This window comes from Phoenix dactylifera, chromosome 3, assembly GCF_009389715.1.
Source record: "Phoenix dactylifera cultivar Barhee BC4 chromosome 3, palm_55x_up_171113_PBpolish2nd_filt_p, whole genome shotgun sequence".
NCBI lineage: Eukaryota > Viridiplantae > Streptophyta > Magnoliopsida > Arecales > Arecaceae > Phoenix > Phoenix dactylifera.
The window spans coordinates 1035638-1048564 of NC_052394.1; the positions used below are offsets into that span (position 1 = coordinate 1035638).

The window sequence follows — 12927 nt, forward strand, 5'->3', positions numbered from 1 at the left end:
AGACTTGTTCACTCCTGCTGGACCAATTCGGCCCAAAGTTTAAGGCTTGCTGGCCCGGGAGGAGCCTACAACTGTACAACATAAGCCGTTTAATATCGAGCTGGGCCCGAGCGTGCCAATTAAAGCACAGACCGACCTTTTTTTTATTTTATTTTTGTTATGTTATTTGTTTATATTTGGTGTATTTGTAGATTTAATCAATAAATTATTGGAATATGAACTTAATGAAATAATAGATACGTTTTAGATTGTTAAAATATTTTTAAATTAGTTTTTTAGTTGAAAAACTTAATATGCTCATAAAGTCCAAAGCCCGAGCAAGAGCAAGACCAAGATATGAGCAAAGCCTGCCGAGGTCGGCCCGGCTCGGACCGGCCCATGAACAGGTCTAGTTAGGGGATTAGGGTTTGTGAGAAAGGAGGGAAATAGGTTTGGGGCGCCAGACGAAAGCCCTAACCAAATCGCCATGAAAGGGAAGCACGAGACTGAGAGCAAGAAGAAGGCGGACGACAAAGGCGGCTCCGATGCGGGAGTCTTCGCTTCTTGCTCCTTCGCCGATCTCGGGCTCCATTCCACCTTATGCCAGCACCTCCAAGGTTCTAATTCTCCCTCTACATCTTTCCCGAATGTACTCAGCTACTTTCGTTTATCATGACATGATTAAATCAGATGATCGAGTAATTATTTCGCGTAAAAATTGTTTCTTGATAGAGAAGATGGGGTTCCAAGTCCCCACACAGATCCAGGCGCAAGCAATTCCAGTCGTGATCGCCGGACGGCATGTGTATCCTTGTAGATATTCTTGATTTTATTTATGTCCACGCGAGAATTGGTGGTATTTGAGTAGATTGCTTTGATCTTTTTTTTTTCTTGACCGGAGATTATCTAGGCTTGTTAATGCTGCCACTGGCACGGGCAAGACAATTGTGTACCTTGCACCGATTGTCCACCTTCTCCAGAAGCACGAGCCTCGCATCCAACGGTCCGAGGGAACCTTTGGTAAGTTCACATGTCTACACTAGGACATGCTGAATATTTCTTCATAACTTAGTCCATACACTAGATCTGGCATTCCTTCTTTTTTCTTGTAAAAACTGTAATTTTCTTCCCTGGTTACCAGTGACAACTAGATCAGGACCAAGTGTTATAAAACATTAGATGAAATTTCGAGTTTTTTTTTCCATCTTTGTGATGTAGCAATCTCCATTTTCCACAAGTAGGTCAGTTTGCTGATTGCAATCATATAATTATCAGCATTATTAAATGAAATCTTGACCTTAACTATTGTAGGATGTGTTCTCGAATGCTTTGAGCTGTAGAAAAATTTCAACTAAAAGTGATATTTAACCAAAGTAGGCCACCTGTTATTGTATATGCATGAAGAGTTGGGTATATGTAGTACCATGTGCAATGCTATATCTTTACTGAGATTAGCAGGAGTGATGAAGTTCAAACACAACATTCGTAACCTTTGCCTCATTTTTCTTTCTTTCTACTGTGGTTTTATAATTTTAGATATTTCTTTTAAAAAAAGGGGAGGTTCACAAAATTTATGCCTTATGATTTGAGGCTTAAGCTTTTCTTCAGTGAGAGTTTGAATGCAACTTTTACATTATTTTGATGGATTATCAATATTCAAGCATTCCATATCATTTTGATGGATCATCAATATTGACCAGCCAAAGCAATCTTAGTCATGTAGGATTATAATTGTTAACGGATTATATTGACATGAATGATAATAGCGTTGGTGCTTGTGCCAACGCGAGAATTATGCATGCAGGTTTATGGAATTTGCGAGAAATTGTTGCATCGTTTTCACTGGATAGTTCCTGGGTACATCATGGGTGGTGAAAACAGGTCCAAGGAAAAAGCCAGGCTGCGCAAAGGTCTGCACTTTTGCAAAATGTTATCCAATTATTGTTTGCGGATCATGTGATGGTTTTGTATGCTTCTTGAAGAGTTGTAGAATTGTGTTTGGAATTTATTCTTGGAATTTTTTATACATTCATCATCATCTGATGACTTGAACTTGATTACAAGTTCTTAATCGAACTTCACTTATGGAGATTTATAGCTAACCCAAGGTTTTGTGGTGGCAAGTGCATTAGAATAATTATTACGAGATGAGGAATTAGGTTGACAATAAGGATTGTTGTTCTATTGGCCTGCAACTCCCAATGGCTTGCCTAGGGATCAAGTAATTCTTGCATGAATGATTGTGCTGTTACTTCTGCCTTAAATAATTTGTGTTAGTTTCTTACTTTAACCTACATTCCTATGAGGTCATGTCTGTGATGACTGAAAAGTCAGAATGACCATGCTTCTCAAAACATACTAACAGTGTCGACAGTAAAATGGCGAGAACTGTTAATCAAGAATGATATGGTGTAGTTGTTGATGTAATTTTCTCCTCTCGCTATTTTAAGCACAATCACTCCAGTGCATCTGATTTAATAATAATTATTTCTAGGAATATCTATTCTAATAGCAACTCCTGGGCGTCTTTTGGATCACTTAAAGCATACTCAATCATTCATGTATACAAATTTGCACTGGATAGTCTTCGATGAAGCTGACAGGTTTGTCTTGCTGCAGATCTTTTATTGAAATCTAATTGTTTATCATATGCATTTTTATTTTCACTTTACCTTTTTCTTCTTTTGTTCGAAAAAATACATGCGTTCAGTTTATCATTTAAGACATGCCTATTTCATGTTATGTTTCATAAAATGTTTACCTGAATATTTTGTTCTTTAATTATTAACAGGATTCTTGAACTGGGGTTTGGTAAAGCAGTAGAAGAAATACTTGATTTTTTGGGTTCAAGGCAGAACAATTCTGTTTGCAAAGAGGGTAAAGGAGGGAGGACTGAAAAATTTTCAAGGCAAAACATACTTCTGTCGGCAACATTAAATGAAAAGGTTAACCAGTTAGCTAACATCAGCTTGGAGGATCCAGTTGTGATTGGTATAGATGACAAGAATAATTCTTCTGTGGTACCAAATTCATCAATCAGTAATTTTGCATCTTTAAGATCTGGTATGGATGGAGATTTACAACATTGTGACACATTACCTAGTAATTCACGGGACAGTTATAATCTTCCATCTCAGCTAATACAAAGATATGTTAAAGGTAGCTGCCTGTTCATGCAAATATAATCTTAGCTGTGTTAATTATTGCCATTCTTGCTGTTGCTTGCATGTTGTAGTAACATTTGACTCATTATATGCAGTGTCTTGTGGTTCACGGCTTGTTGTTCTTCTCTCTATTCTCAAAAGCCTCTTTGAAAGAGAAATTTCCCAGAAGGTGAGGTCAAGGTTTCCAATCACCGTGCAGTTACAGTTTTTAGTTTTCTCTGGTAATATGATTAATTGTGAAAAAGGTGATGTCTAAATAATACATATGGACATCTTGTCCTTTTTGACCTGTCTTTTCTTGGTCAGTCTTTTAAGTTCTTTGACAGGAAAATTTTCTTGTCAGATGCTTTAATTTAAGTATTCAAGTTTGCTTACAGGTTCATTCTGCAGATTGTGGTTTTCTTCTCAACATGTGATGCAGTAGATTTCCACTATTCACTTATAAGCGTGTTTCAGTGGTCTCCTGATTTGCAAGCGGAGAGAAATCAGAAACAACCATTTGTCAGATGCAAGATATTCCGTTTACATGGTAACATGGAGCATGATGATCGGAGAAAAGTATTTCAAAGCTTTAGCTCTGAAAAATCAGCCCTACTTTTATGTACGGATGTTGCTGCAAGAGGGTTGGATTTTCCAAAAGTAAAGTGTATCATTCAGTATGATTCTCCAGGCGAGGCTTCCGAGTATGTTCACAGGTATTTTACGCATCTGAAACTCAAAATCATAATATTTCTCTAATCTATTTGTTTTTGTTTTCCATTTCTTAATGTTTTCTCCTAACAATTCCTCATAGCATTAACTAGGACTGAATTTGGCATGGTAAAGGAAGGGATTCACTCTAATGATATTACAGCTAGTTTAGACCCCAAAAGGAAAAATTCCTGAAGTGACTAGCTGTACAAAGGATCCCAATATCTACATCACTTTTAAAAGTTGACAGATCAAATCAGATTGTGGAACTTAAAATTCTTGATTATTCTTTTTAAACGACTATGAAACAGACCATACACAGGTGTAGCTTATATATTAATAAATGAAAAACAAAAATCATCTAGTAAACATATGTTTAGTTCCACAACCATAAGCATTTATGCAACATGTTCGGAGATAGAACATTCGTAAATAGAGTGCATATCTCTGATAATTCTGGTCGATGAAGTATGTTATCCAATCGGCTCTTTGTTGAATGCTAGTAGAGTTTCATGAAACATCAGCACCTTTCCTTCGAGGCCTCTAGCATTGCAAACTTGCATTGTAAAGAAAGTGATGATTTTTTCTGCTTCTACAGCGAGATCAATTGACTTCCCCCCACCCACCCTCTCCAAAGAAAAAAATCTTCCTTATATTTTAACCTTCATGCTGTTTGCCTTCGAACCTTTCTTTTCTCTTTTCCAATCATATCACTTGTCCACTTTATTGGTCATATGGTTGAAAATGCTGGTTTGTGAGGTGTAATGGATTTACTTTTAGAATGCAATCTAAATCTATCTTTCTTATTTTTTTCATGCCTTGTCTTTTTAGGACTGTGCTTATAATTAGTAAAAAGGTTTACATTCTTGGATTCGTAGGGTTGGAAGAACAGCACGATTAGGTGAGAAAGGGGAAGCATTATTATTCCTTCAACCTGTTGAAGTTGATTATCTGCACGATTTGCAGCTACATGGTGTCTCATTGAAAGAATATCCCCTTCAGAAGGTCTTAGACAGTTTTCTTTCGCATGGCCAGAAGCTCAATAGCAAAAAGTTGTTATCTTTAGATACACATCCTTGGGTATTATTTCTGCAGAAGACACTTGAAAACTTTATCGGAAACGAGGTAATGGCTTTTTGATCTTGTTGATTCATAGTCTCTGGTAGAGCAATTTGTTTACTTTTAAGGTAGTCCTACTCTCTAGTCTTCAAGTTGGTATATATCATGGTGAAGAATGTCCACCACCATTTCTTAAATCCTATTTGCATCATGTCACATTTAAATTGTGACATTTTATACTTATTTCCAATGATTGAGAAGGATTCTGCTGAGATAAATCAGCCAGCTGTCAGATGAGCATTCACCTTCTTAATTTCTTGATGCTTGATTAGCATAGAGGCATGTAGTCTGCTTGATCAATCTTGTACTTGGACGAGGTAAATTATTGCTTGTAGAAAATCTGTTATTTACTACTGTCCAGCTCCCTCCAGTTAGAAATTTTGAATTTTGTTCCCCAATGCTTGCACCTGCTTCTGTTTTTCACAAAATTTCCAAGTATTGCTATTCATTTCCTGTTACTATAGATTCAGTAGATTCAAGAAATTGGTATGCACTGATGAACCCCATTGCATTTTAATTTGAACTACTATGGAAAGTTTTCCTTTCTGGATCCTCCTGAGTTCTGTATTCCATTTTGAGTTCTTTAACTTAAACGATTTTTGTTCTAAAATGTTCCTTGTATGTGGTTCAGTCCAAGACGAAGAAGCTAGCTAGGGATGCTTTCTGCTCCTGGGTTCGTGCATATACTGCCCATCGAGGTGAGCTGAAGAGGATTTTCATGGTAAAGAAACTTCATCTGGGGCATGTGGCAAGAAGCTTCGGGTTGAAAGAGCAACCTTCCTTGGTTGGAAGATCACACCAGATACAAGCACAGAAGAGGAAGAGGAATCAGATGCAAGGCAGGTCATCTAAAAGGCAACGGGGGCTTTCTACAAAAGGTGCTTCGCATTAATCCTTAACACTCCTCCCCACCTCTTTTCGTTTGTGAACTATAATAGGAAATTGCTGAATCCACTCCTTCCTTTAGGTAAGCGATTGTTGAAGCAGCTTGAATCCAACGTTGCTGGATCATAGGGGAAGTTGGAGCTGGAACCCATACTAGCCGTAAAATGGAATCATAAAATTTCTATTAGAGGGCAGCGACCACAGCCAAATACAAGACAGAGGAGAACTCATATACATTTTGACACAAAATAGTAGGCATTTACAGCTGAAGTCTGCAATGATGTTGAATATATGGAGTTGCCATGATTTCTAGTTGGAACTTCCAGCCACATGATTCTACTTGATATTCTGATAACTTAGTTATGAATGAATCTGTAGAGATTTTTGTGCATTCTCTCAGATTAATACCAAATCAAAATGTAGTATTTCTGATGTCTGATGTTGCGTAATCTCTGTTGGCCGTCTAACTCTGTTAGGTTATTTATTTATTTAATATTTAATAAATTTATGAAAATAAAAAAAACTATATTCAACAAGAGTAAAAATTTTATAATAAGCAAAAGTATAAAAAAAAATATATTCAACAAGAGTAAAAAACTATATAATAAGCAAAAGTAAAAAAATCTTGACCCAAAATTTTAGTGATGAAGTTCCCTTAGAAAAAAAAAATAAAAACTATATTGGAAAATAACAAAAATTCTAGAATCATTGTTCATGCAATAAATTATTTCTTGTTATGAAAGAAAATATTATTTTACTATTTTATAAAAAAAATATGTTTACAGAAATGAGTAAATGATAATTGTTATTCAAATTCTAGCTTTTTATATCTACTTTATTAGTGGTAATATGTGAAACACATCATATTTTCTTCCTTTGCAAATCGCGGATCAGTAAAATATAATATGAAGAGGTTAAAATCTAAACAACCGATATTCCAGAGTTATTTTCAATATTATTCTAACCTTCAAGATCCATAGGTCAGGTTGCATCAGAATAGCATGGTACAAACAAAAGTTAATGGCCATTTTAATGATTTGAAAGATTTTTTATTATATAAATATATTAGAATTTTAAATTATCTCTATTTTACTATCACAAAAATAGTTTATTGCTAAAACTAACTTACTAATTTTTTAATATCTTATGATTGTGGCTAATAAGGATTATTATTTTTATTATATTGATAAATACTACTCTTAGAAAGCGTCCTGTCGTAAAAAAATACAAATAGCCTTTTCTTTTCTATATTGTTATACTTACATTATTATATGGTAAAATATATGTTTTCACAGCATAAAAAAGAGTAAAAAAGAAAGACTGTGAATAGCTTTTTCTTTACTATATTATTATACATACATTGTTATATGGTAAAATATATGCTTTTACGGGGTAAAAAAATAAAAAAAAGGGATTGTACTAAAGAAAAGAACAACTCAATATTATATATTTTTAAATATTAATAATATAAATTATATTCTTAATTAACAGAGTAATAAATTTATGTGGACAATCCAAAAGTCTAACAACAATAAAATATTCAAAACTACATAGAAATAAAATACTGAATAAGAACAAAATATTAAAAATAAAATATATAAAAGTAAAATACTTAAATGCTCAAAAAATTTAATTCCAAAATCTATATAAAAATATATTTTTTAATTTTTAAATAAAATATATTTTTTAAAATTCTATATTCACTCGCACGCGCAAGTATCCGCAGGACTCCTCGCGATATCAGGGCTTGTTGGAGACATAAGTGGAGCCCTACATTTGCGCGCCCTTCCCTTGTACGGCCCCCGGAGGGACTCAAAATCCCGACTCTACCCTTCGGCGAGCCCGTAAACCCTATTCTCGTATCTTTATTTCACGCGATTTCTTCTCCGATGTTAGAATTCCAACTGCGGAAACCCTAAACACTGGAATTCTGGTTCTTCTTTCGTATTCGTAGATGGCGGGTTCTGTAGAACAGATTAAGCTAGGCCTCCGTTCCCTAGTGCCGGAATCGAAGACGGATTCGAGCTCTTTCCACTCCTCCGGGGTTTCTTCTGGTCAGGCCGGCGTTATTATTCAAAGAGCTCCCGGGTACTCCGACTACTCTTCCTCCATATTACTTAGATTGCTTCTTTGGTTTCCTCTTCCATCTTTTATCTGTTTTGACGAACGAAAGTTGTTGTTTTTCTTCATCTTTTGATTCCTTCGGTGTTGAAAAATAGTGGGACTCATGAAAATTCATCAGAAAATATAGATATGTTTGGGATTTCTAGGTTTCCGGTTCAAAGATCGAGGATTTGGCGATTGGAGACTAGCTGAGTGGGTAACAGTAAAGAAATAAAAATTAAGTTGAATGTATGACTCCCAATAAATTAGTGGAAAACAATATCATTAACATCATTTATTAAAAAAATTATTTTTAAAAAATATTTGTGAAGGCGTGGATGAGATGAAAATTCACTCATTCAAACAGGGATGGAGGAGTCTATTTCATGTTATTAATGTAACGAGAATGTAGCTTTCATGGGGTTTGTGTGGAAGAACTTCTGATAGCCTGGACCCTTGTGCTTGCTAATGCAAATTTTCTTGGAGTAACAGATGTCTTTCTCTTGCTGCTGGTGCCAAGTTAGCTTCTCAATTAAACTTTGTGGAGCTTGTTGGTGGGAAGGAATGTGATGGGGAATTAATGTTACGGTGTTGGAGTTAAGAGGGGTTAGTTGGAATGTTCTGTGGGATAAGAGGCCTTGGTGAGTGAGTTCCTTGATATTAGTTGGAGGTTGTTTCATCGGCATATGAAGGACAGGATTTATGGTTCAGATTTATCTAGGGACTTTCATGGGTTGGAGCATTTGACGTGTGCAAGGGTAAGAGGAAAATTGTGAAGCTTGTGCCTTATGAGAACTTCCAATTTGTATATCATGTCCATGTTAGGTAGTTCATTGTTTCCTGCATTGTAGAGCATGTGGTGTGGTGGTGGTGTTGTGGGATGTGATAGGTTGTTCCTTAATTTTGGAAGATAGCATGTTGAATGGGCTTTTAAGTAATTGTAATGAGAAAAAGAATTTTTAAAAAGGAAATGAAAAGAAAGGAGAATCCTAGGAATAAGACACTTGTCAAGACCCTAGTGTGTTGAAGAGTAAGATTCAAATGGTTGGAAATTGACATTATGCAAAACTTAGAAACAAAGGATGATTTTCTGATATATTTGGGTCGCGTTTAACTTTTAAAAGTTATGTCCAAAGTTCTTGGGCTGGTGGAGATAGGATTGAACAAAAAGGAGTTTGTTGGGGACCTCATTTAAAGTTTTAGCCACATTGGCCTATGTACAGGAGATGAAGGTAACAACCCATTCTGGATGCTGTTTAAAGTTACATGGGCAGTGGTGGGATGGGTGATGTAGCAAGTCTATTTTTTGTTGCGGGACTTGGAGGAACCAAATTCTTTTTTAAGCCATGATGATTGGGAATTTGTGGAGTATTATGTGGAGTTCTGTTAATGTGTATATTCCTAATGATCCTTCTGCTGCAGATTATCTATGGATTGATATGTATGGCTGAAAATCGAAGCAGGTGATGTTGTATCATGGGTACTTTATGTCAACCTCATGCACATAAGCTGGCATAGCGAACTAAATGTTTTGCTTGTATTGTGACATTAGAGGTGCCAAGTAGTGTTGTACTCAATTGTAGTTTTCATGCAGCATGAAGTTGCTTAAGAGTGTTGGAGTTATATTTTATAGTTGAGTTGCTTATTGACTCTTAAAGGTGCCATGAGTGTAAAATGATGATGATGGGGACTAAGTGAGGAGTGTGGGAGTGCCTTCTTTTGTTAATCTATAGTTTCCATTATTGTCTATAACCATGGAACTTATGCACCTTTATTGGGTAAAGGATGCAGTGTAAAACTGACCTATTGTTGTTGGTACTTAATGATGTTGCATGGGAAACACAAAGCAATAAAATGTACCTTATGATAGATTGGAATTTAGAATTAGCCATTGGAAACGTGGCATGTTAGTATTGGTAATGATGACATTGGCAGTGACAATTAGATGATTTGATGGATGCGACAAAGTTGAAAGCAAAATGAGAGATCCTTGAAAGGATGATGATTGGAATAATGCTTTAGAATTTAACTATAAAGAGCTAAAACTTTACATGGTAGATAAAAAAAAATTTGTGTGGTACTTGTACATTATGATTAGTACTTTTAGAAGGAGGCAGGGCTGTTAGTTTGGGGAGCAAATGTATTAATTCTTTTCAAATCCATGCTATAAGATAATTAGTATGTCACGTCCAATGGTAAAATGTGCAGCATGATTTAATTATCAGCTCATATTTATGTAGGTAAGATGAATCGAGTATTAGACTATAGTGTCTGAGTAAAATGCATGAGTTTATTCTGAGGATATCCTGACCAGTATTCCCCAGGTTCCACACTTTACTATGCACATTTCTTTAGGTAAGATGAGTTGAGAATTGAAGTGAGTAGAAGGAAATACCACCATTCCCTACATTTCATACTTTATTAATCTGCAATGTGCTTAAAACAACAAGAACCAAATGGTCGAGAATGTGGTCTGTTTGGCTGAGCAGAAGCCCACTTTGCTGAAGTGGCCTCAGCTCACCCTGGCCTACAGTCACTTTGAGACAATCTTTCCTTTTGTGAGCAACAATTGGCATCAAACGTTTTCTAGCTGGAACTGTGAATACCTGCTAACTGCCTAATTGAGTTTCTCAAAGTCAAACTTCCCAAAGTAATACGTGGTAGATACTCATTAGCTTGAATTTCAATTAATGTGGGAGGGGCATGTAAGTAACACATTTATGAATGAATTAGTATTTATATATTCTACCTAACTTTGGTTGGATATACGTGATCCGAAGTTTGTTTTTGTTGACTGAAGAATTTATGGATGCTAGATTATTTGAGGTACTACTCTAATTTTTATTATTACCTTTTCTGTAATTTGAGTGTTAAAAAGGATCCCTTTTATTTGCTTAATAGAACTTCTGACATACGGGCATCATAACTTTAGTACTGATAATTATGGAACAACGATGTATGTGTGGCAGTCCACCTTAACTATAGAAGGCTAGAATATTAATTCTAACTTGTTTGTGCTGTAAAAAAACAAGAATTATGAAAGATAACATATAGCGCAACAATATCAATCAATGTGTCATCTATGGAATAGACCCAGGGCTAATGTGGACTAAAGCTGGTACAACCTGAGATCACGTGAAATCATGTCGTGGCATGTACTTGCTTGGATCTGTATGTTTAAGGTGATGGTGTTGTATCTGATCTGCAACCTTAATTAAGGGTCCAATGACATTGTTTTCCAGTCATGGATTAATTAGACACGAGAAATTTTCTTTTGTTCTGACTATTTTAATTATTATGTTTTCAATTAAGATAAACACAAATAGAATTAAACTCCTTTGGAGTCTTTACATGAATTTGTGATGTGCCTTATTTAATACATTTAGGTGCAAATGGGCAATTGGTGGCAATATACCATCTAACTGGCACTCATTGAGAACTAGGTTGGGAGGAACCTGGCCAAGATCAGGGTGGGGACAGGAACCTCCATTTTTTTTCCCTAAAGAAAATTATGATCGGGTTTTGTGATCACTTTTCATAATAGACAACGCCAAAAATGAATACTAATGTGAGCAGAGATCAGATTTTTCCTTGTAATTACTTGACATTTTGACAACAACATATCCTTTTTGGTTGGTTATTTGCAACTTATAACTGGATGCTATATTTGCAGGCGAGTTGTTTCTTTATCAACATGTAGCAAGATGTGTGCAGTCAGCTTGATGGTTGGTGTGTTCATTGGTTTCACGCTAAAGAGGCGGTTGAGGCAATGGGCGGGTAAACTGCTCAAGCGATTGAAGGATGATTAAAATGCTCTTTTGAATTTACCGGGGAGATTTTTTCTATATCCGAGTTGCTGAATTGTTATATGTGGATGCTTGTTTTTGTCTCTTGAATCTATTGTTATATGTGGAAATCTTGCTGAGTCACCCAAGAGACTTTGACTGGTAACCCCCCCTCTCCTGCAATTTGGTCATCCATTGTTATTTTGTATAGCTCAGTTATCTCACCTCCAAATGGTATCTCATATGAACAGTTTATTTTGCCTCTTTTCTTATCATAATGATCCATGCAAGACATTGCCACCACATATCCATTCTCTCTAACAATTGCTAAATCAATCAAGGACTGACTGACTCTATTCTCATCGACGTATGGATTATATTACGCATGCAACGTAATAAAATTTGGATTGATTATAGTGCGAGTTTTTTTTTTTTTATAATTCCAATTTTCTTTATTTTTTCTAGCTTGTTTTTTTAGTGCAGACTTTTGCTAGATAAATAGAGAGGACAAAAGGTCTGAAAGAGCTGTTGGATTGTTTTATCTTTCCTTTGTAGTTAATGGATATGATGGAGCCACATTAGATTTATCATTTCTCAGAGGCATTGGTCCTGAAGCATTGGATAATCACATTGCACAACAAGTGTTAAAGCTAACAAGCCTTAAGGAATTTTCCACATGTTTTTTTGTATAAAAATGTTAATTTTGGTAATTATATGTCTAACCCTCCCCCGAGGTTTAGTTCCTGGCTCTACCCTTGTTGGTCAAGCAAGGAGAATTTGGTTCCTTGGCAACAGAAAACGTTCAGAGTCTGAACCCAAGAGTAAATGGACATTAACCAACGAAAAGGTGGGTCATTGTTCCAACTGCTAAGTCAGCTGATCCGACAGGAAACAATTCTAAAAAATGAATAAAACAATTAAATAATACAAGAAACATTTGAACAATTCTTTATCCTGCTAAAGGTTGGATTCAGCATTGGAGCAGCGTTTTGAAAGAGACCTCCAATGCTGAATCCAATTTGAAACAACAAGGATAAAGAAATTAGCCTGTCGTAGTATATCGAGTAGAGGATACTTCGATGTCTAAAGTCAAATTCAACTCTCGAGGAGTAGAAGGAGGCTCGAGAGAGACAGAGTGGCAGCATAGGAGAGTCGAAAAAGAATTTAACTGAAGGGCTCAACAATGCTATATATATATAGGT

General features: G+C 35.8%; 2 protein-coding genes across 2 annotated transcripts; both read left to right on the plus strand.

Moving 5' to 3' along the window:
• Positions 1 to 416: 416 nt before the first annotated feature.
• LOC103703510 (DEAD-box ATP-dependent RNA helicase 17) lies at positions 417 to 6273 on the plus strand. Its single transcript, XM_008786383.4, has 11 exons — positions 417 to 596; positions 712 to 784; positions 890 to 999; positions 1746 to 1889; positions 2474 to 2582; positions 2771 to 3138; positions 3239 to 3312; positions 3534 to 3838; positions 4712 to 4958; positions 5584 to 5830; positions 5920 to 6273. The coding sequence occupies exons 1-11, from the start codon at positions 467 to 469 to the stop codon at positions 5964 to 5966; spliced, it is 1854 nt and encodes a 617-aa protein (XP_008784605.2). The 5' UTR covers positions 417 to 466; the 3' UTR covers positions 5967 to 6273.
• A 1287-nt stretch (positions 6274 to 7560) lies between these two features.
• Positions 7561 to 12028, plus strand: LOC103703509. The gene is made up of 2 exons (XM_008786382.3): positions 7561 to 7925; positions 11614 to 12028. Exons 1-2 carry the CDS (start codon positions 7792 to 7794, stop codon positions 11747 to 11749), a joined length of 270 nt encoding a protein of 89 aa, XP_008784604.1. The 5' UTR covers positions 7561 to 7791; the 3' UTR covers positions 11750 to 12028.
• The last annotated feature ends 899 nt before the right edge of the window (positions 12029 to 12927 follow it).

Coding starts and splice junctions, on each gene's coding strand:
- LOC103703509 (XM_008786382.3), top strand. CDS start 7,792: ATGGCGGGTTCTGTAGAACAGATTAAGCTAGGCCTCCGTTCCCTAGTG. Junction 7,926..11,613: donor ATTATTCAAAGAGCTCCCGG/GTACTCCGACTA, acceptor CTATATTTGCAG/GCGAGTTGTTTCTTTATCAA.
- LOC103703510 (XM_008786383.4), top strand. CDS start 467: ATGAAAGGGAAGCACGAGACTGAGAGCAAGAAGAAGGCGGACGACAAA. Junction 785..889: donor GTGATCGCCGGACGGCATGT/GTATCCTTGTAG, acceptor GAGATTATCTAG/GCTTGTTAATGCTGCCACTG. Junction 1,000..1,745: donor ACGGTCCGAGGGAACCTTTG/GTAAGTTCACAT, acceptor GAATGATAATAG/CGTTGGTGCTTGTGCCAACG.